Genomic DNA, 21,990 nt, shown 5'->3' on the forward strand with positions numbered 1-21,990 from the left:
AACAGACAATATATTTTTTTAAATCAAACACTTATCTGGTGCAGTCTTAAGAGGTTTTGGTTGTGTCCTTTTTGAAAGAGATGTTAAGGTCAGTTTGATTTTTATGTCAGTCATTTTACCAAGATACGACATATAATATATTAATCACAAGGCTGAATGACATAGCAGTGAGTTATGGCTTCAGACCTGCTGAACCTTAAGGGCGTTCAGTCTGAAAGTGTTGCCCCGCACCTCCAGGAAAAAACACTGAATCTCAAGCTCTGGACGTGTTAGTGATGTTTTATTACCCTCCTTTCTCAGGAACACTCGTTCACCTTTCCAGGAATACTTAAGTGTACTAGGGATTTGGTGCAGGGACACTAAAGAGAGAACAAACAGCGATGGACAAATACACGCTGTAGGCAGGAACATGACCTCGACATCAGAGCAAAGAAGATTAAATGTATCACTCAGATACACAACAAATATTATATCATAAGTTAAGCAACATCTCACAATCTGAGGTGTTTGTACTTTTACTATTAGGATTATTGCCAAATATAGAAAGGAGAAAAAAGGTTAAGATTTAAATGAACATACTGTTTCATTTAGATTTTTAACCTTGGCCTGTATTATACTTTATTAGAAACATTTTAAGTATAAAAGTTATCTTTCCAGCAACCACTGAATTTACCTTAAATTTCCCTTGAGGATTTGCAATGTTAGTAAGCAGACCAAACTTATTACATGTGTCACCTGGCCTTTAAGAACATTTTGGAATCCGTCTGTTTTTTACACTTTTCTAGATCAGACAATTCTTAATTATTTAGAATAATAATAAGCAGTTGATCAACATATAACACCTACAAAAATGTTAGTTGCAGTACCCGATTGGAGAAAATAAGCAATTTAAATGAAAACAAAATTGTGATTTGCAGATTAAAATTACATTTCATATTTTTGATTTTGGGGATTTGGAGACGTTATTCTTAATTTAGATTACACAACAATCAAGCCAAAACATTATCACTTTAATGCCACATTAATCAATAATAAAACAATATATAATTTGCAACAATAGTCAGATTATGAGGAAATCAAATGTGTCTAGATACAATTAATGTAACGTTTTATGTCATGTTTGAGGACAACCCTAGTAGGTAGGCGTGTCTCCGGCCTTCAGACGGATCCTGCAGATGTGAAGACAGTCAGGTCCTTCACACTGAGTCACACTGAAAACACTGAAAGCAGCAGCCTGGCGAAACGATCGATGCTGTAATGAGCGTGATATGGAGCTGGCCACAGAGCAGCAGAGCAGTAAAACCTCCGTTAGAGAGGGTCCGAGGGGATGGATGGGGTTGCTATGGCGCCAGACTGGCATCTAAATCATTTGGACAGAGAACAGCTTCAGACCGGCAACAGAAACCTGCCGAGCGGCCCCCGACTCATCGACACAGCAACATGTTTCACCTGCTGCTCAACATCCCATTACTCGAGAGAGACCTCACTGACACCAGGAAGCTGCTGCTGCTGCTGGGAGGAGGGTTCAACCTGGGGTGGGAAGTAACTAAGTACTGCTACACAAGTACATTCTTGAGGTTCTTGTTCTTTACATGTACTTAAGTATTTCCACTGTATGCTTTTTTGTACTGCTACTCCACTACAATTCAGAGGTAAATGGTGCAGTTTTACTCCACTACATTTATGTAAATACCTTACTTTGCATATACAGGTTAATGAACAAAATATGATCAACAATTAAATAAGACTTTTACTTTACAGAAATGTCATATGCTAACCTGCAGTATACAGTTAGTCATGAACTCAGCTGCACCTTTACCAGCTTTGATAACACTTTAACGCATCAATAATAAAAAATAAAAACCTATAATATATATTATTCTGAAATGGACCAATCTGCAGAATGAGTACTTTTACTTCAGTACTTTAAGTATATTTTGATGCCAATACTTTTACTTGAGTAACATTTTGATTGCAGAACCTTTCATGGTAATTCCTACACTCTTGTATTTCTACTTTTACTTAAGGACAAGAACTGAGTACTTCTTCCACCTCTGGTTTTAACCCTGGAATGTGTGTATGAAAATGAACATGCTTATTTTTTAAGGACAAAAACTGATGATGAATTGACTGCTTTCTGTCTGGGTTGGCCAAATAACACCGGAGACATCCAACATCTTTGTTAATGATGTTTCGAAGTATTTTGTTATCTATTTTTTTTAATAAAGAGAAACTCAAAATGTATACAGATATTGCAAAAAAACTAATAATAAAATCACTGTTATTGAATCTTTCCACATTTTCTCATTTAATATCTTTTTTTTTGTTGCACCAAATTATGAAGAGCAGTGCAACTGTACATGTGTTTGCACAGTTGGTAGTTGATTTGGTTACAAAAACTTTTAAAAGGATTTAAAGATGTCTCTTTCCCAATGTAAGTCAATGGGGAACAAGTCTTTTTGGGTCCAATGGCATCATGTGACTGACACAGGAGTTGTAGTAGCACCAACTAAGAAACGGCGCCCTTCCTGGAGGCTTGTTTCAAAGCTTTAAGTTTGATAGTCCCCATCTTGGTTTTTGCAGACAGAAGTTTAGGTGGTGGAGCTAAGTATGAATCACTCAGGGCGGACTGACATATTGCAATTAACTTTAACTCACTGACAGCACAGTGTGAAACGGTTAAAGTTACCAAACTAAAACATGGATATCTCACAAAGAGAACAACATTGTTGTAGCAGTCATGTCATCAGAAGGTAACCCAGCCCAGAAGCATTCATTGATTTATCCTCTATTTTATTCTAAATGGGGCAATAATTAACTAAATGAACATCATGGTGGATTGAAAAAAACTTGAAACTAAAGGTTGAGACCATAAACTCATTAGGAAAATGTAAACTAGGGTAATGAATCAAGTGAGAAGTAGGTTTCTTTTTTTCATAGACTTCCATACAACATGACTTTGTCAGTGGAGACGCCCCAGAAATTCACACACACACACACACACACACACACACACACACACACACACACACACACACACACACACACACACACACACACACACACACACACACACACACACACACACACACACACACACACACACACACACACACACACACACACACACACACACACACACACACACACACACACACACACACACACACACACACACACTCAAAGCAAACTGCTGCAACACAGATGTTGATATTCACAGTTGTTGTGCGTGTTGAAAATAATTGTACTGAACTTATCCAGCCATGATTGGTCATGGATGTTAATATGTGGATTGTTATTATAGTTAATAATCAAAAAGAGTAGACTGCTTGCCTTATTCCTACTCTATTAAAGTAACCTCTTTGCTGCATCCACAACTTGAGTCTGCAATAATTTCACAGTAATAGAGTTCACAGGCTGTGTTGGATAATGCGTGGTGTCCCATGGTGCAATGCTGCAGCAACTGCCACTACCTATGCATACTACCCTCCTGTCCATTGCGTCAAAACACTTCCCTCCCATGCTGATGTTTCTCATGACTTTCTGTCCCACACACACACAGATAACCTCCGCAGACACACACCGGGACTTCCCCAGGCACTCACCCCGCTCTATGTGCGCTCTGACGGCGTCCAGCTGCTGCTCGGTGCCGATCTCCCCGACCACTATCAGCATGTAGTGTCCGCTCCGGTTGAACGGGACCCCGCGTCTGCGTCTACCTCTTCCTCCCCGCCGGTACCGGAGTCGCTCCTCGGACCCGGGAGGCGCGCGGTAACCCTCGTCCTCTTCCACCACCGGGAGCGCACCTCGCACCACCGGCATCTCCATGGCAACAACTGCTGCAACAACGGACGCCGAGGCTGACTCCATCGCCATGACAACTAAGGTGTGAGAGAGGGGAAGAGTCCAGTGGGGTGGGGGGGTGAGGAGGAGGAGAGGTGAGGGAGGGGGGGCAATAAGGGGATAACTTATCAAATATCCCAGAGGGGTACAAAAAAGTTTGTTTCCGGTGGTGCTTTCAAAATAAGAGTTGTTTGGTGCATGTGTAGGGTTCAACACTTTCATTATTTACCTGCAGATTGGTCGTAGTATTTATGCACTTTTTGAAGTGAAACTCTTGCAAATAAGATAAAACAGTCATATCACAGGTAATAGATATATTAAAATATATTTAGAAAGAACTCAAAAAGCACAAAAGTTTTTCAATACTTTAAAACAAGATAAGATAAGAGACTGTATTGCCACAGCCACTTTCAGCATGTATTGATTTAAACGCCAATGGTTGCACTGGAGATAACTGTCCTCCTACAGCCAACATAGGGTGAGTGAAAATGCAGCTTGCTCCTAAATGAATGACTATCATGAAAAAACTTCAAATTTTTGGTAAAAGATAAATAAAGTTGATGTGTGCAAAAAAAAAAAACCAACAGCGTCTGTACCACAGGTGAGATCTACAACTGTAAACTCTGGGGCACCTGGCATTACAGGTAGTTATATACACAGGCCTACCATGATAATAACCGTGGTTTTAGACATAGAATCGCATATTAAACATACCTGAAATAGCCATTTCGACTCCATATCTGACAGTCAAACCAAGTTTTGTAGTTTTAACGACAACAAACACTTCTGTAGGACAGCTTTACAGTTGTGAGTTTCGCGGGAGATTTAAAGGTTGCCCTGAAATGACAATTGTGGCCGCGTTGACATTTTCCTTAAAGGGAAAGTGACAGGGAAGGGAGGAAGTGACGTCACCAGCCAGGTAGAAGTGCCTGGGAGGTTTTAGGCAGGTATAAGAAGTTAAATATGGGAATAATCCTGAGGCCTGTTATGTTTGTTGTAAATTATGTGCTCCAAGTCTCAAGTGGGGAACACTGGGGTTTTTTGGTTTCTTTGAAGGGGCACAAAAACAAAAATGTGACTTAAAAAAGGTTTTGCCTTCTTGACCTGCATCTACAATGTTCAAACATCTAAAATTCATTAATGTTTTGAAGAGGATAGACATTCAGTGTTATAGTGTAAGAAGGAAGAAATGGGGAGTGGACAATTAGAGGTATTGGAAATGGCTTAGTAGTACATTTTCATAAAACAATTTTGAAGGTTATGATAAGTGATGGTAGCTGCATACTTTTAATCACACAGTTTATTCAAATGTGAGCAGGGTTGGTTGTCACATTAACCCAAATGTTATTTCATATTTTGTTTGGGCATCTTGAGAGATTAAAACACTTGACTAGTAGCCATCCAATAATGACAATAACATCCCCTGTGGAACTACAGCGTGCATTGTAATGTCATCATTCACAACGTTGAAGATTTTTGATATTTTATACTTAATATTCAAATTGAAAAACATTAGATAGATAATTTGAGTCTTTATCTCTCAAGTTGCGTCTCAAGTCATTTATTTCTATCAAGTTGCAAGTCATCATAACAGTGACATAAGTCCACATCTCTTTTTCCAGGATACATATTTCTCTTGCAAAAGAGCCTTAAAATGTACGCTTGACGTGTGGACAAAAAAACTTAAACCAACCTAGACAGTGTCATGATAATGTTTAGGAATTTCACAAAACCTGAATCAGAGAGCGTCATGCAACAATAAACCGTGACAGTGAAGTCTAGCAGTATTCATATGAACGGGATTAGACTTCTCTGAACGTCAATCATTCCCTCTTAGTCTCCATTTAGGATTCAGATGCATAAATGCAGTCAGTCTTGAGCGGTGAATGTGGAAGACTTATTAAAATGGTCTGCAGAAAATTAACCAACATGTTTTTTATGCACAGTCACACATCAGCTCACACTGATAAAGACAGAGAGAGAGAATGAAGAGAGGTCTTAAAATAGCCTCTTTCTTCTCAGAGAAATGTTCCTCTTTCAGCTGTTCAACCTTGAGCTTGGCACATCTCAGTGTGTAGCAGAGGGCGGTCCAGAGAAAACTGCCAGCATCACACTGAGGGGATAATAAGGAGGTCCACAGTAATAGGTGTGGACTCCACACCTATTACTGTCGGGACTACAAGTAAGCTTTAACCCTCCTTTCACTGTAATTATCATCTATTTAACACTCGATATGCAAATACAAATGTTTTTCAGATGTGTCCCAGTTACAGTTTGCCTTGATGCAGATTGCAAATATGTTCCTGTCATTGAAGAGGCCCTATTATGTTTTTGGGGTTTTTTTCTTTCCTATAGTGTGTTATATATGATTTTGTGCATGTACATGGTCTGCAGAGACTAGAATCCATGTGTTCCCTCCAGAGGGACTGTCTCTCTCCAACACACTCTTATGCCTGAAACGCCTCCATTGGACTCCTTTGTTTTATTTTCGTAAAATAATGACATCGCTATTACATCACATGTTACTTGTTAGACGCTTTTATCCAAAGCGACTTACATACTCAATACTGTGGACAATCCCGACAGGAGCAGTTTGGGGTGAAGTGTCTTGCCCAGGGACACAACGACATGCTGACTGCAGTGGGGTTTGAACCTGTGCCCCCCTGGTCCAAACACCTACGGACAACCCACTGCACCACACGCCGCCGCCGCTATGTAACACTTGCTCTTCTATTGGCTAATGCTCCAACACATTGCACACGGGACATCTCTAAGCAGTTGACCAATCACAACAGAGCCGGCCAGCTAACCAATCAGAGCAGACTGGGCTCTGGTTTCAGACAGAGGGTGAAAAGAGGTGCTGCAGCACAGGCAGTATGAGAAAAATAAAGAGCTTTGTGAACATTAGAGCATGGAGACATGTGACAGTAGAGACACTACATACAAATATGGACCTGAAAAGGAGCGGGGCCCCTTTCTTATTGGAGTTCTTATCTGCTGTTTTTTTCATTAGTATTTCAGATACAAAACTTCAAAATATCATCATATCTTGTAAAAAAACACAATTTATCTCCCTGGGTTCAAATTAAGACAAAGTTAAATGTTCCTATGAATAAACAAGAGTCTAAATGACCCGATGAATTTGGTAATCTGTCACCTGCTCCAATCAGGCGTGTTGTAACAGACACTTAAAGAAGTCATACATAATGTAACATCCTACAGTAGCAGAGTGAAGATGCCTCTTGTGGCTTGTTTTTAGCTGCAGATCTTTCTGACAGTGAGTCAGCATTTCACTTTACACAGACCTTCAGCACAGACATGCTTCCCTCTAGTGGTAAAAAGAATCCTCCAAACTCACTACAAATTGGTGGATGATGTAACCTTAAATATGAATGCATAACAACGTCTCCACAGGTTATGGCTTCAGACCAGCCAGAAAGGTTGGGGTTCTTGACAAAGCAAATGTTTAATCATAGACGTTACATTAGTATAAAGTAATACATGTTCATAGCAGACAATTCTGCACAATAAAACATTTAATTAAAGTGGACCTATCATGCTATATTTGAATAATATAGTGTAGGACCATACCTATATATATATAAGGCATATTTATACTTTTTTTTTTTCAAAATACCAAACAGATCATGCATTTTAGCCATGCCTCATTTCGCTCAATTTGACCATTTCTAGCTCTGTTTCTGCAAGGGCAGATTCTGTGAGAACAGCACCACCTACAGGCCTGGCATATGTACTACAGCGTCTCCAGCGCTTTCGAACGGCAATGGCCATGGCTGTCTCCTCCTGATTGGTGGAGTTGGCCCAATAGCCGTAGCGCCACCGTCCTGACGTCAGGACAGTGTTCAAATCTGGATCAGTTTTTATCAGATCCGTTGCAGCCCCTTTTTTTTAGAGATTTGGGTATGGAGGAAAATAGAGAGGGTTGTGTTTTCTGACACTTGGTGAGTTCCCTGGAACACCGGGGACACATATTCATGTATAAAAGACGTACAAAAGTGCATTTTGCATGATAGGTCCCCTTTAAGTTAAGACAAATGTGACATCAATAAGTATGCATTATCCCTGAGGATGTCCCTAGTATTTAACTTCTAAACTCAAACCCTCCAGTCACACATTGGTTTTGTGCCTTTTCTTTCAAACTATTTGCAGATTAAATCATTTTGATCCCCTAACTACCTTGTTAAGATTTAGCAACTGTAAATGTGCCTCTACTTTGCCATCTGCTGGACAAGCGATGTTAAAACACACACTGAACAAACTGAAGGGTTCACTTTAATTAAAAGTATTATGTCAACAAATATCACATAACTGTATTAGGTTAGTTGAAACCGATACTCTTAAATTGATCCTAATATTTTTTATTTAAATCTAATATAATTGCTTTCAACCAACCTTACACATTTATGTGAAATCTGTTTACATAATATATTTAATTCAAGTAAACATTTCAGTTTTATCCCCGTGCGTCTTGGGTTAAATTACAAACCCTCCATCCAAACAGACAAGTCCCTGCGCTTCTCCTGTTTTTTTTAGTTTGTATTATTTGATCAAGTCTATACTCATTAAAACTCAAAAAGCTGTACAAACCGAATATGTGCATTTGAATCAAACGTTGTACATTTAAGTATGAATATGTCAAGTCTTCATAACAAAACAGTCACCAAAAAAATCAAAGGAGAAAGTGTAAGAATTAAAAGGGCAAAACTGTATCTTATTGTGTTTTGGTGCTTTTAAGACTTCTTAACACGTGGCTTGTGTGGTCCTTATCATTGTACGATTCCTATGATGATGTGTTATTGTTTTGTCAAGCACTTTGTGACTTTGTCTGTGAAAAGCGCTTTATAAATACATTTTACTTACTTACTTATAAACGCCTTTATCACAACAGAGCCAGCCAGCTAACCAATCAGAGCAGAAATGGACTCTGGTTTCAGACAGAGGGTGAAAAGAGGTGCTGCAGCACAGGCCGTATGAGAAAAATAAAGAGCTTTTTGAACATCAAAGCATGGAGACATGTCCCAGTAGAGACACTACATACTAATATGAACATGGAAATGAACATATATATCCTCTTTAAAATGTAATATTTGCAGGTTATGAAAATAGGAATCAACTTCAATACTGTGTGTCATACATCTGCTAGTACCCTCCTTTTAGATCAGAGGATGCCTTCCTTTTTACTTGCAAAACATTCAGAAATTAACATTACATATTAACAGTATGTGAGGATGTTAAAGTGCTATCTTCTGAAACTAGCATACTTACTGACTACAAATACATGATGTCAACAATAAAAGCATCACAACCTCTTCTTTGACACAAACCCAGATATCTTTATTTTCACAGTTTGTTCTGAATCTAAGATTATTTATTAAAACATTCATAGCATTATTAAAAAAACGATTAAGGCTGTTAAAAAAAAGACAACTGCAGCCTCAAATGAAAGCAAAGCATTTTATTAGATGATGAATCCAATATTGAAATACAAAAAGGCACTGAATTATTTTTCTCTCACAACAACGCAAACAGTGATGTGTGAATTAATACAGATCTTGTGGTATGTAATGGATGAAAGACCAAACCATAAACCAGACAAAACATCACACAGTTTGCAGTCTTTCTTCAGGAATGCTAACAGGTGATCAATCCAAGCTGATGTTTTAGAACAGTATATGAAAATAACACGTGTGCATGTTTTTTTAATATAAGGAATTCAATAGAACATATACATCAGCACGAAAAATAATTTAGAGCTTGGTGGTCGTCTTTGAAAGGTACAAGTAGACAACGAGAGATGAAATTATTTCAAGGTGAGATTGAAGCAAAGAATGTATTACAATTATAATATCTGCATACTGGTGATGATTATAGGGTGGTTCTCTTTAAAGATGTTCGAGAATAAAATGACAATCAGATTCACTACAAACCTCAATACAGTGTTTGAGATGTTTTCTTATAATTCATATTTTCCACACCGACTGATTTCCATACTGTTAATCTACATGATAACATAAGCAGCTCTGTCTCTTAGCATTGAAAGCAAATGAATAGGCTCAGCCCATTACAGTATCTACTTTGACTCCATTTCATCAGCAAAATGCTCCTTTTTTAAAAAGTCAGTAATGATTTGGTTTCTTTGGAAAAACGATCTTGAAAGGCAGTGAGCGAAGAAGAATTTGAAGCCGCTTCATAAACATGTATATTATAGGAAACAGAAATCTGATGCAGAGTGAAATCAATTTATATTTTCTCCATATTCTTAATTATAAAAGAAATTAAATTAGCTGTTTACAAGCAGGAAGAAAGCTCTACTCTATGGATGTGACGTTTATGTAGAAATAGTTTTTATGTGATACCAAATACCAACATTTCAACAAATGTTCCGAGTTTGGTTCCAGAGAAAAGTTAAAAGGCACATGTTTTAAGACATTGTACTATAATCTCAATTAATGGGGATTGTTTAATAAACCTCAGATTTGAATGAATATTTACAGTCATTTCCCCCAAATCTAAGGCGCGTCAGATTACAATTAAGTGCGTGATTGATCTGTTCCTTATTAACTTTGCCGCACACTTAAGAGATGGTTCGCCAAAAATGGTTTCAACAGCAAAGAGAATTCCTTTAAGACAGAAAAACGTACTTCATTATTTATATTACAGGATCAGGGTCCACTAGTGTGGAGAGACAGAAGCGTACTGCGCCCACAAGAAGACATGTGATCAGCATGCCAGCACACACACACACATGCACACACATGCACACACACACATACACACACGGGCGCACACACGCTTATATTACACTGAAGAGCATTGCCAAAAAAGTGCACACAAAATATACAAAGCCAGGACAAACTAAATAGCTATCAGTCAACTTCATTCATGCTTTCCACCCCAGAATGCACTTGGTGTGTTGCTTCCCCCTTCCATGTGAGACATGGGGAGTAACATGTGCATCGATAGTGGGAGTGAAAGGAGGGAGGCTAATCATGTAGCCTCACCTAGCTCAAGGTCTGTACGTTATAAAGTGAGATTAAAATCTGCCGCCTCCAATAACTTCCAGGAAGTTCTCAGTGAACCTCAGCTTCCTGATACATTCTGCTTTGATCTAGTGAATGATCTGGACTTGATAACATAGAGACCTTGACCTGGGGCATGCAGCTCAGCTCAGCCTCTGTTCCCCTGGAAGGCTCCCTGTGCCGCGGTGCTGGCCGCGGTGCTGGCCGCTCCGGCAGCCGCCGTCTGGAAGGTCTTGTTGGTGAGGACGCCCTGCGAGAACTCATGCTGCGCCTTCGTGAAGCTGGCCCCGGTGCGGCGGTACATGCTGTGGACCTGAGGAGAGAAAGAAATCGTCAGGAATCATAATCAAAATCAGAATAACTTTATTCACCAGTCTCCTTTCCATCCCCAGAGTTCACAAATCATCCGTAGGTGGCAGAGCCTTTTCCTTCCGAGCAGCTCTACTTGGGAATCGTGTTCCATTTCAGATCCGAAGCGATTTCCGTTGACTCCTTTAAAACTGAAAACCCATCTCTTCGCATTTGTCTTCCTTGTAAACTCATTTCCATCACCTAGTTTCCATCTACATTACCCTCACTTCAGTCACATGCTTTTATCACATGGCAATACTTATGTAGTTGTAATGTTTTATAATTGTTATGCTATGACGTTTGTATTTTGTTTTTGCTTTTGTTTGCTTTGTACAGCCCTTTGAGGCATTTCTTGTGATTTGGGGCTATAATACATTTTGATTTGTTTTGATTTGATTTAATAAACACAGCTTAATATTACCCACGAAGCATGCATTAATAAATATGAAAGATAACAAATTTAGAAGAAAAATTACACAATTTAGAAAATACACATCCTGTAACAGTTCTGAGATATAGCATCCAGGTATATATTGCACAGTTTAGGGTTATGGTTGCAGCGGTATTCCAGTTTCACAGAATACCATGGTAGGAAAATGGACAGTTATCATATTGTGTATTTGCTTATCTATGGTATTTAAAAAATGGAAATAGTGTGGGAGTAAAAGGTTAGGACAGGACGGTCTGGCTGTGCTGCTTAAAACCTACACAATATGTTAATTCATATTACCAGTGTTTCGCAGCTGCCTAAATACAACATTTTAGGACTTTCAAGAACTTTCGAGGTCTAATTCCATCAAATTCAAGGACCCAATGCATAATCTTTTGACACACAGATCGAGGCTTATTGCCTTGCCTGTTGCTATCGGAGCGTCAGTTACTCTGCTGGCACGTTTTACTTTACTTATGATATTTATAAATATAAAGCAATATCAAAATATCTTTCCACAATTCCAAACTTTTCTGTATTATATTGTTAAATTGCAATGTTAAGTACAGTAGTGACTTCTAAAAATAGACTTGAAACACTTTTCAAAATACTTGTTTTTAGTTTGAAAACGTTGTATTTCCAGATTTCAGGATCAAAAAATGTTGAAATAAATTGTATTTTCTTTTCCCAAACTTTTGGTTTTATCTCCTCAGTGGACTACCGTAGATCCCTTCCAGCCAACCCAGCAAACCAACATTTAAAAAACAAAGAAAAAAACAACTAAATCCACTTCACCCAAGTTAAAGAGGAGATTAGTCAAATGGAATAGCTGATAACACGCATTTAATGAATGGTATAAAAAGTCTCACCATCTTGAGCAGGATGACGGAGAGCACGGAGCAGATGGTGAAGAGGATCGCCACGATGATCATGATGGCTCCCACCGCCTTGTCGCTGCCGATAATAGTGAAGGCAGTGATCCAACCACTGCAGGACACACATACAATAAAGATGATCTCATTAACAACTTAAAGGTCCCCTATTATACTGTTTTTCATCAATATATTATAGGTCTCAGATATATACAAAACATGTCTCTGAAGTGTTTCGCTCCAAACACCAAACAGATCATTGCAGCATCCCATAATCCCCTCTGTTTCAGCCCTGTTTCAAAAGTGCTGATTCTCTGTCTGTTACTTTAGATGAAAATAAGGAGCCCCTCCCCACGCCCCTCTGAGAGATATTTGGTTAAAAAGAACACAATGGTGCTCTAGGAGGAGATTCAGGTGATAAGGTGGGGGGGGGGTTACCTTGGTTGGTGATTGGCTAATGGTTACACAAGCCAAAAAATCGTTATGACATCATAAAGTGGCTAAAATCTGATCAGCTCATTTTCAGACAGGTTTTTATAGAAATGGATCAGGACAAAAAGAGAGAGAATCTTTTTTCCTGAAACTTTCAGAGTCTCTTTACACAGAGGGGACACATGTTGATGTAGAGGAGACATGAACAAGTGGATTTTGCATAATAGGTGACCTATAAGGGATGGGCAATATATTGTGATTTTATTGATATGAGACTAATAGGTGGCCTTTAAATAAAACTGCAGGTCATCTTAATATTAGGGTACACAAAGCATGTATTCTGTAAATGGGTTACATTAAGAGAAAGGAAGAAAGAAGGGAAGTGAAAGAAAGGCTGAGAAGATACAAGAAGAAGCAGCTAAGAGAAGGTTGTCAATCATAAAAGCGGGTTAAAAAACACTCAATGATGAACAGAGTAGATCAGTATTATTACAAAATGAATAAATACATCTTAAATATTAAATAAACACATTTTAAAGTGTGTGTTCATATTAACATCCTAAAAGTGCCTTTGTTGTTTTCAGAATACGTTGTTGAAAGTGTGCTTTCTGCATCTCATCTACAAAACAAGTGCGGGTCCTCTTGACTGTGTCTGTTTTGATATTATGCAAAGCCATGATGAAATGAGAAGTATCATTACAAAATGAAAAAAGAGGGAAATGAAGAGCCACTTGGATAAGGGGCATTCAGTAAAGTGCCGTTTTAAAATCAAAGGGTTTTTATCCGCCTCAACCTCTGCATAATTAAAGTGGACCTATCATGCTATATTTGAATAATATAGTGTAGGACCATACCTAGAAAAGGCATATTTATACTTTTTTTTTTCAACATACCAAACAGATCATGCATTTTAGCCATGCCTCATTTTGCTCAATTTGACATTTTTTTAGCTCTGTTTTTGCAAGGGCTGATTCTGTGAGAACAGCACCATCTACAGGCCTGGCATATGTACTACAGCGTCTCCAGCGCTTTCGAACGGCAATGGCCGTGGCTGTCTCCTCCTGATTGGTGGAGTTGGCCCAATAGCCGTAGCGCCACTGTCCTGACGTCAGGACAGTGTTCAAATCTGGATCAGTTTTTATCAGATCCGTTGCAGCCCCTTTTTTAGAGATTTGGGTATGGAGGAAAATAGAGAGGGTTGTGTTTTCTGACACTTGGTGAGTTCCCTGGAACACCGGGGACACATATTCATGTATAAAAGACGTACAAAAGTGCATTTTGCATGATAGGTCCCCTTTAAATGAAACCTCACCAAACGAGTCTGACAGGTTAACATTACATATCAAAATCACTGTGCGCCTTAACATGTAAAAATACATACACAATATACATATATGAAGAATCCAATACATGGGCTCTGGTTTCAGACAGAGGGTGAAAAGAGGTGCTGCAGCACAGGCAGTATGAGAAAAATAAAGAGCTTTTTGAACATTAAAGCATGTCACAGAGACACATAATAAAAAATGAACCTGACACTGATGACATAATGTGCTTTTTAAAAAGGAAAATAACCGAGCTAATGACAGTATTAGAGAAAAAATACCAATATCTTTTCCATCGCAATCACAAACGTAAAAAAGTAAAACCGGTACACATCCCTTTACCACTTAACTTGTATTTTCCAAAACCAAAATACAAGTTTATGAAGACAAAGCCGGAAGAAAGGGTTGTCAGAAGGTGGCAGAGACAGAAAGCAGCAGAATCTTACAGAGGGGAAGCAGGCTACAGGCTGAAGGAGGAAAGGTCTCTGTCAGAAGAGACGAAAGGACGCAAGGAACCAAAGGACATGAGAGGTTCCTTTAAATCACTCAGTCATCTGTAGGTTCAAAATTTGTTTTGCTTTTAGTTACAATCGTTTTTTTCCTGAACCCACGTTTTCACGTTTCCTGGCAAAATATACAAATGAAATCAACGGGATTTGGAAATCAACGGGATTTGGAATTAGACATATTGTTTTTTTCACTTTCAATGTTCTGCCATCAGATTTCTTCTTAAATCTCTCAGAAATGTCAGCCCCATATACCTGAGCACATGAACCCTTGGATATGAAACATGTACCAACAGCGTGAGACTGACCTGTTGCCCCACTGGGGGATGCCTACAGTCTGGATGATGAAGACCACCACTTGGCAGAAAAACACAAAGAAGAAGAAGAAGAAGCTGAAGGAGCTGTCAGTCCTGAAACAAGAGAAAAAAGCAGGTTACTTTAAATATTACACATCAGGAAAAAAAAGCATGTGTTGTGCGTCTCTGACCGAGTCTTATAACAACTAGTATACCATTATGAGGCGTTTGGTTAAAGGATGAGACTGAGTCTAAGAAGAGGAGCAATTTCTCTCAAGAGTCAGTTATTTTGCATATTGGGACAACCCAGGATGTGTTACTGTCCTCATAGTGACAAAATATAAGATGACTGTGTTATGATTGTTATCTATAGGGCTGCACGATATATCGTGTCGTGACGATAATCGTGATATGCGCATATACACATCGCAGGACGTGCAATTTTTTAATTTTTTAGGACGTGCGATATTAAGTAGGCAAATGAACTCAAACACGTGATGTTACAATTCTTTTGCTGCTTGCTAAAAAGGGAAAACTTGCGCGGCTCTCATGTCAGGGGTACTTGAGTGAGTGACATGCAGCAAACCACCAATAACAATCAAATCTCCAAAGCAAACGGACCCGGTGATCAAAGGTAAAAACACTGAATAAAGTAGTTTCATGTGTTTCTCCAAAGCAGTTTGGCGCTGCTAACCGAGCTAGCTCAGCTTGTTGCTCTGATAACTTAAGATCCAGACGTCCGTGACTAAAATCCTTCATCCGGTTAAATATACAGTAGTTAGAAAAATACCAATTGTATAGCATTAAAGTTCAAGAAAGGATGGTTTGCGGACAAAAAAAACGGTCTTTTCTCCATTCCTGTATTTTTTCATATCGCAATATATATCGCAGGGGAAAAAAATATATCGCAATGTCAGTTTTTTCCAATATCGTGCAGCCCTACTATTCAATACATTTGTTTGTGCTCAGTTTCACCCACTGCTGAGCACTTTTCACCTGTCAATTAAATTGTAAAATGGTTAAAAATAATATATTGCTTTCATTTCCTTAAAGTTATTAATACCTCGTAATTGAACAGTGCATCAACAATATGCAAACCAATGCTTATGTATTTAAAACAAAATAATGAACATTAACTGATTGTACCTGCCGAGTTACATTTAGCACTACCACTCATAAATAAGCTACCTATGTTGGTGAGTTTAGAACAAATCAATAACAACATTTGTCATTTTTTCCTTTAAGTTACATCTGCTTTGGCCCATTGTGCATTACTCAAATAACTGTGTTGCTCGTAATTAAATATGAATTATTTGCATGGAAACACAATGGCTTATAGTTACAAGGTTTTCTTCTCACAGTTACCTAGCATAAAGGTACTATTGAAGGAACAAACAAGGTAAGTATGATGTATTTTATAGATATTGTTTGACTGTGGTATTACAAACTGTTGGGAAAACACTGAATGTACTCTTCCAATATCAGAGTAGCACATGATAACAAAGGTATCCCCACTGTATCTGTGTACATGACAGGATGTATGATTACCTAGAAGAGCATCAGGACTGTTTTAGGCATATGATAGCTATGTGATTAACATGATGATTCAGCCTCTATGGAGATAGACATATGACAAGCATGATCATTTCTGACGTGGAGCTAATCTGAAGTAAACATTGAATACTGCTTTATATTCCTCCATCTTGTGATTGTGTAACTCCCTCTCTTGGATATCAGCATGTGAAGGACACTGTTCAGGAACTAGTTGATGCTCTGTATGTGATGACTACTTCCATTCTGGAGAGGATCACAAATACATGGATCCTGAGTTTGAAGCTCAAGCCGGGGACGAGTGAGATTTTTCTAACACAGAGATGTTTGAGGAGAGGAGGCTCACTTGAAGGCCTTGTAGACGGGCCGGTACCAGCAGATGAAGGAGCAGGGAGCGAAGAGGATGAGCCAGAGGATGGAGAGGCCGAAGTCAATTCCACGCGAATTATTCGTGGTGAAATACGCCAAACACGCCAGCAGGTTGAGGAACAGAGTCACACAGTTGACTGAGGAAGCAGCAGAGAGACACAAAGATAGTTAAAGATCAATAACTACTGCACACATTTTATTTCATTTGTATTTGTTCCGTTCATGGTATTCAGACTATATAACCAGCACGGCCACTAGTAGACCCCCACACACACACAACAACACAGACTATAACACCCCTTGCTGTTAAATACCAACCAACTATGTGCTATATGTGCAATATATATATAGATATGCCGTTAATAACTGTGCAGTATATACCTGGCTGCTAAATCCTCAGAACTGTTACAGGATGTGTATTTTGTTATTCACAGCCAATCATAACAGTATCATAGGAAAATAAGAGAAACACAAAAACAGCATACACCTATCATTGTTTATCATCAAAAGATAGTCTTTTATATTTGTCTTGGAAAATATGACATACAACGTGAAAGAACAATATATAAATATATATATTGTAGTAATAATGATATCATCTATTTATAATTGTAAATGTATATTGTATGTAGACACATTTAGATGTACATTTAGTTAAAAGAAGAAAGATATACATGTTAATAATGTAGTTTTTGGGAGAAGGGGTGGTATTAAATGAGTGTAAACTTCTTCCCACCCCTTTTCGGATGTGTAACTAGGTAGATCATTTGTTTATATATCATTTGTAAGTCAATCATATTTTTGTTTATCAATTTGATACTGCTTAAGTTTGTACAGCATCATTACTGTTATATTTGACTATATTTTTTATTATTATTAATATTTTTCTAGTTCTCTACCTGTGTTTTAAATGTTTGTTTTACTTATGTATGCACCACGACACCAAGTCAAATTCCTCGTACGTGTAAACCTACCTGGTAATAAAACTGTTTCTGATTCTGATTTGTTTGTATTATTGTTTTACACGTTCGAAATAAATCAAATCAAAAAATCATTGAATGCACTCACACATCCAGAGGTAGTACATCATCTTGCAGACTCTCTGGTACTCGGGGGGGATTTCCTCTGAGAAGTCCTGATAGAAACATGCCTTGATGGGGAAGCTCTTAGGAAGTGGAGGCCAGTTGTTCTGTTTACCTGTCGAGACAAGAGACAACATATTTACTGTGAGAGAGGAAGAGCTGGCTTCCAAAAGCAGGACGATTTCGCATGCCGCAGGTTTGATATAATTAACTATAAAGCAGCCACAGCAACAGTCAGATGAGATATCCACCCAGAATTCCAGCTCCTACCTTCTGGTAGAAGATTCAGGGTTCCCAGGAGCAGGCTGAACCGCTATAAGCACTCATTCCTACCTATGTCGATTAAGCTTCTTAACATTCACATGAAATGATATGTAGTCAAATGTAATGAAATGTACTTTTTAAATGTTGGCCATGAGGGTTGTGCAATAGGTCGCCATTGTCAGTATGTGCGTGTGTATTGTGTTTGTTCAAACGGTGTATGACTGATGATATGTGTATGTCTCTTAATGTCCACTATGTTTGTATATGTACATGTATGTACTGCAGGACGGAGTCCAGAACAAATTTCCTTACGGGGACAATAAAGTATATCGTATCGTATCGTATCGTATCGTAATGAGGTTTATTTAAGAGTTTAAGAACAGCAAGTTTGTGTATATATTCACAGCTGTGGCTCTGGAATAACGATACGCATCTGCTGATGAGGGAATTTGCATAATAGCCGCGTTCACACCGGAGTACTTTTCGCGTTTAGTTCCGTTAGTACCCCTTATGTCGCGTTCACACCAAAAAGAGCACTTAGTGCCGGGAACTTTTACCCCCATTTTTAGTGCCTGCTGAGAGGTGGTACTTTCCTGGGGGGAAAAAGTGCCCCAGTTCTGATTGGCTGGGCGAATTGCAAACCACGCCCCGTAAAACTCTGAAATGAAATGTTTTGTAGAGCCGCCATTTTATTATCCTCGCATTAGCATTATTAGAATTAGCATTAGCCCAGCGCACAAACACAGAGAGACTAACTTATGGCAACACAAAATAAAACATGGGAGCGGTGGAGATGAGGAGGTGTCGGCGTTCTGGCGATTTACTCGGAAGGCTTCAGTAGAAGCTGCTGGGAGTCCCAGCAGCTTCTACTGAAGCCAGTCCCCAACTCCGGGGACTTCCGGCCGGGGACTATCTGTACTAAGTGCCCTGGGGTAATAAGTGCCGGGGCACTAAGTACGGCAAAGTACTTGGTGTGAACTCCTCCATCCAGTGAAGCAAAGTTAACTCATGCCTAAGAGGAAGTATATTCAAAATTGTCAGAGTGAATCTGTCAAAGCTCAATATCACCAAGCTTAAGATGCGCATCTTACTAGCTGGCCTAACAGCTGCAAAAAAAGATGGTTGCGGTTCGATGGAAGCCTCCTAATTCCCTCACCTTCAGACACTGGGTCCTTGCATCTCTGGATGTTGTTTATCTAGAGTTGTCAACTGCCCGAATAAATAGGACAAATGACACTAATGTAAACAATTGGCGCTCTGCAGTCGATTCCTTCAAAGATCTTTTAGAATGATTTCTCCCTTTCCATAATCCACAGCCTTTTCAATTGCGACCTTTGCGTTTCTCTGTGTGTGTGTGTATGTGTTAGTGATGGTATACACTCCTGTCTGATAGCACTGATGGAGTGCTGGCACCCAACAGCGAATACCCTGTGTGTGTGTGTGTGTGTGTGTGTGTGTGTGTGTGTGTGTGTGTGTGTGTGTGTGTGTGTGTGTGTGTGTGTGTGTGTGTGTGTGTGTGTGTGTGTGTGTGTGTGTGTATATATCTTTGTCTGTGTGTGTTTATATGTCTGGGAGGGAGGGTAGGGTTTGTTTTATTTTCGTTGTCTTGTTATTATTTTTAGCTTACATGTGTTTTCTGTATTCTGCATTTTGTATATTTTGTAAGTAATTACTTTTATCTCATTTTGTTTCTCTTGTGTACCTTCAGTTATTTCATTTTTTTTTTAAAAGGAAAAAATGTTGTGCTTGTAGTTGTACATGTTGTGTATTAACATCAATAAAGATTTGATCACTTTTGTCAGAGTGAGCAGGTTTTAAAGGGGACCTATTTTGCGCATTTTCAGGTTCATATCAGTATGTAGTGTCTCTCCTGTGACATGTCTCCATGCTTTAATGTTCACAAAGCTCTTTATTTGTCTCATACTGCCTGTGCTGCAGCACCTCTTTTCACCCTCTGATTGAAACCAGAGCCCAGTCTACTCTGATTGCTTAGCTGGCCGGCTTTGTTGTGATTGGTCAACCGCTTAGAGATGTCCCGCCCCTTAGCCTATCACGTACAGTGTGTCGGAGCGCTTGCCAATAGAAGCGTGAGTGTTACATAGTGATGACACCATGTTACGGAAGTAAACAAAGGAGTCCAATGGAGGCGTTTCAGAGTATGTGGGAGAGAAACTCCCTCTGGAGGGAACTTTGGGATTTTAGCATTTGCAGACCATTTACATGCACTAAAACCTATATAACACACTACAGCTAAAAAACTGCAGCTTTACCAGAGAATGCAGATTAACTGAAATAACTTTCCTTAGAGCAAGATAATGCAATCTCCTTCTGCTGCATTTTCTGCCACGAATATCTGTTATGTGCATTTCAGAGCATTTTTCATACCGTAGTGTACAGTATGCACAAATGTTTTCAATTCCTCTCCCTGATACATAATGCAGACGCAGCACAGTGAGTGGTGCTGCAGCTGGTCGTACCGCAGAGTGTCTGTCTGCACTGACCTGTGGGGCCCCGGCTCTGCAGCTCCTGCTCTCTGCGGTCCAGCTCCGCAGCTTTCCTCTCCAGCTCCTCCTGCTGCCTCAGCAGATTGGCCTGAGCTGCAGCAGCCGTCGCCTGAGGAGGAGGAAGGAGAAGAAGAGTCAGAAACACATTGCTCGCCAAAAAAACGGGATTGTAACGGAATTTATCTTGCTGACATTGCTGTACATATGTATAAATGTGTCTGTTGATTGTGTAGGATATACATATTTTTATACATATTTTTATTTTTGTATTCGGGATTGTGGGAAACGGTATTTCAATCTCTCTTTCCGTACACACAAACTGAAAGATTGACAATAAAGTTGACTTTGACTTACACATTACATAGAAAGTAGTAAGAGGACATTGCACACATTGCTAGGAAACAATGCAAAACGACTCATTACATATATCATTATATCTTAAATACAACGTCCAAGAAAGGGCTGAACCATAGTGAATTGATTTCAGAAGCTGTTGCCATTCTTAGCGTTACAAATGTTTCACAAAGGCATATTGTATCCATTTTAAAAATGCAAAGATACTATTATAAATATTTATGACCCCTTGTATCTGATGTTTGACTGAGCAGGATAAGGAAGGTCACAGGTAATCTATAGTCACATTCATGAGTATCAGTTGAACCTTGCTCGTTATAAGATTGTGTAAATGAAAATATTCTCTACTTTAGTCTAACAAGTTCCCTATTGTTTTGTACTGCCTTTATTTTGTAGAAACAGCTGAACCAACAGTGTGATCAATAACAGAGCTGCATTACATATGACACACACAATAGGAACAGGACCTAGGGAAGTACTGTGCTTTAAAAAACGTCAGAGTAGTATTTCTTTGCTGCAGCAGGTAAATGAAGGGTAGGTAAACGTAAAGGTGAACTTTTAAGTTGCAAACATTCATCTGTTTGCAACTTATATTTATCAATATTCCAATTACTTGTACATAGATTATTCTGCACTATTTCTATTATATTATATTTTATTGTATTTATTTGCACTATTTGATCTGTTTTATTGTTGTTGCACTGTTGGAGGAGCCTGTGACCTGAGATGTCCATTGTCATAACTACACTGTAGCTATGTAAACATGACAATAAA

General features: G+C 38.9%; 2 protein-coding genes across 3 annotated transcripts in view; both read right to left on the bottom strand.

The window, feature by feature from the left end:
• Positions 1 to 3,694, bottom strand: part of map1ab (microtubule-associated protein 1Ab) — a 70,548-nt gene extending 66,854 nt beyond the window's left edge. Inside the window, exon 1 of the mRNA XM_034149199.1 lies at positions 3,606 to 3,694. Within this exon, the coding sequence (XP_034005090.1) occupies positions 3,606 to 3,675 (70 nt within the window). The 5' untranslated portion in view covers positions 3,676 to 3,694. The remainder of the gene's footprint in view (positions 1 to 3,605) is intronic.
• Positions 3,695 to 9,304: 5,610 nt separating this feature from the next.
• scamp2 (secretory carrier membrane protein 2) overlaps positions 9,305 to 21,990 on the bottom strand; it is a 19,721-nt gene continuing 7,035 nt past the window's right edge. For both annotated transcript variants that reach the window (XM_034149207.1, XM_034149206.1), the window contains exons 4-9: positions 20,860 to 20,971; positions 18,081 to 18,209; positions 16,990 to 17,149; positions 15,105 to 15,206; positions 12,534 to 12,651; positions 9,305 to 11,196 (exon numbers count right to left, since the gene is read on the bottom strand). In XM_034149207.1, coding sequence (XP_034005098.1) covers positions 11,032 to 11,196; positions 12,534 to 12,651; positions 15,105 to 15,206; positions 16,990 to 17,149; positions 18,081 to 18,209; positions 20,860 to 20,971 — 786 coding nt within the window. In that variant the 3' untranslated portion in view covers positions 9,305 to 11,031. The remainder of the gene's footprint in view (positions 11,197 to 12,533; positions 12,652 to 15,104; positions 15,207 to 16,989; positions 17,150 to 18,080; positions 18,210 to 20,859; positions 20,972 to 21,990) is intronic.

Source organism: Trematomus bernacchii, unplaced genomic scaffold (genome assembly GCF_902827165.1).
Source record: "Trematomus bernacchii unplaced genomic scaffold, fTreBer1.1, whole genome shotgun sequence".
Taxonomy (NCBI): domain Eukaryota; kingdom Metazoa; phylum Chordata; class Actinopteri; order Perciformes; family Nototheniidae; genus Trematomus; species Trematomus bernacchii.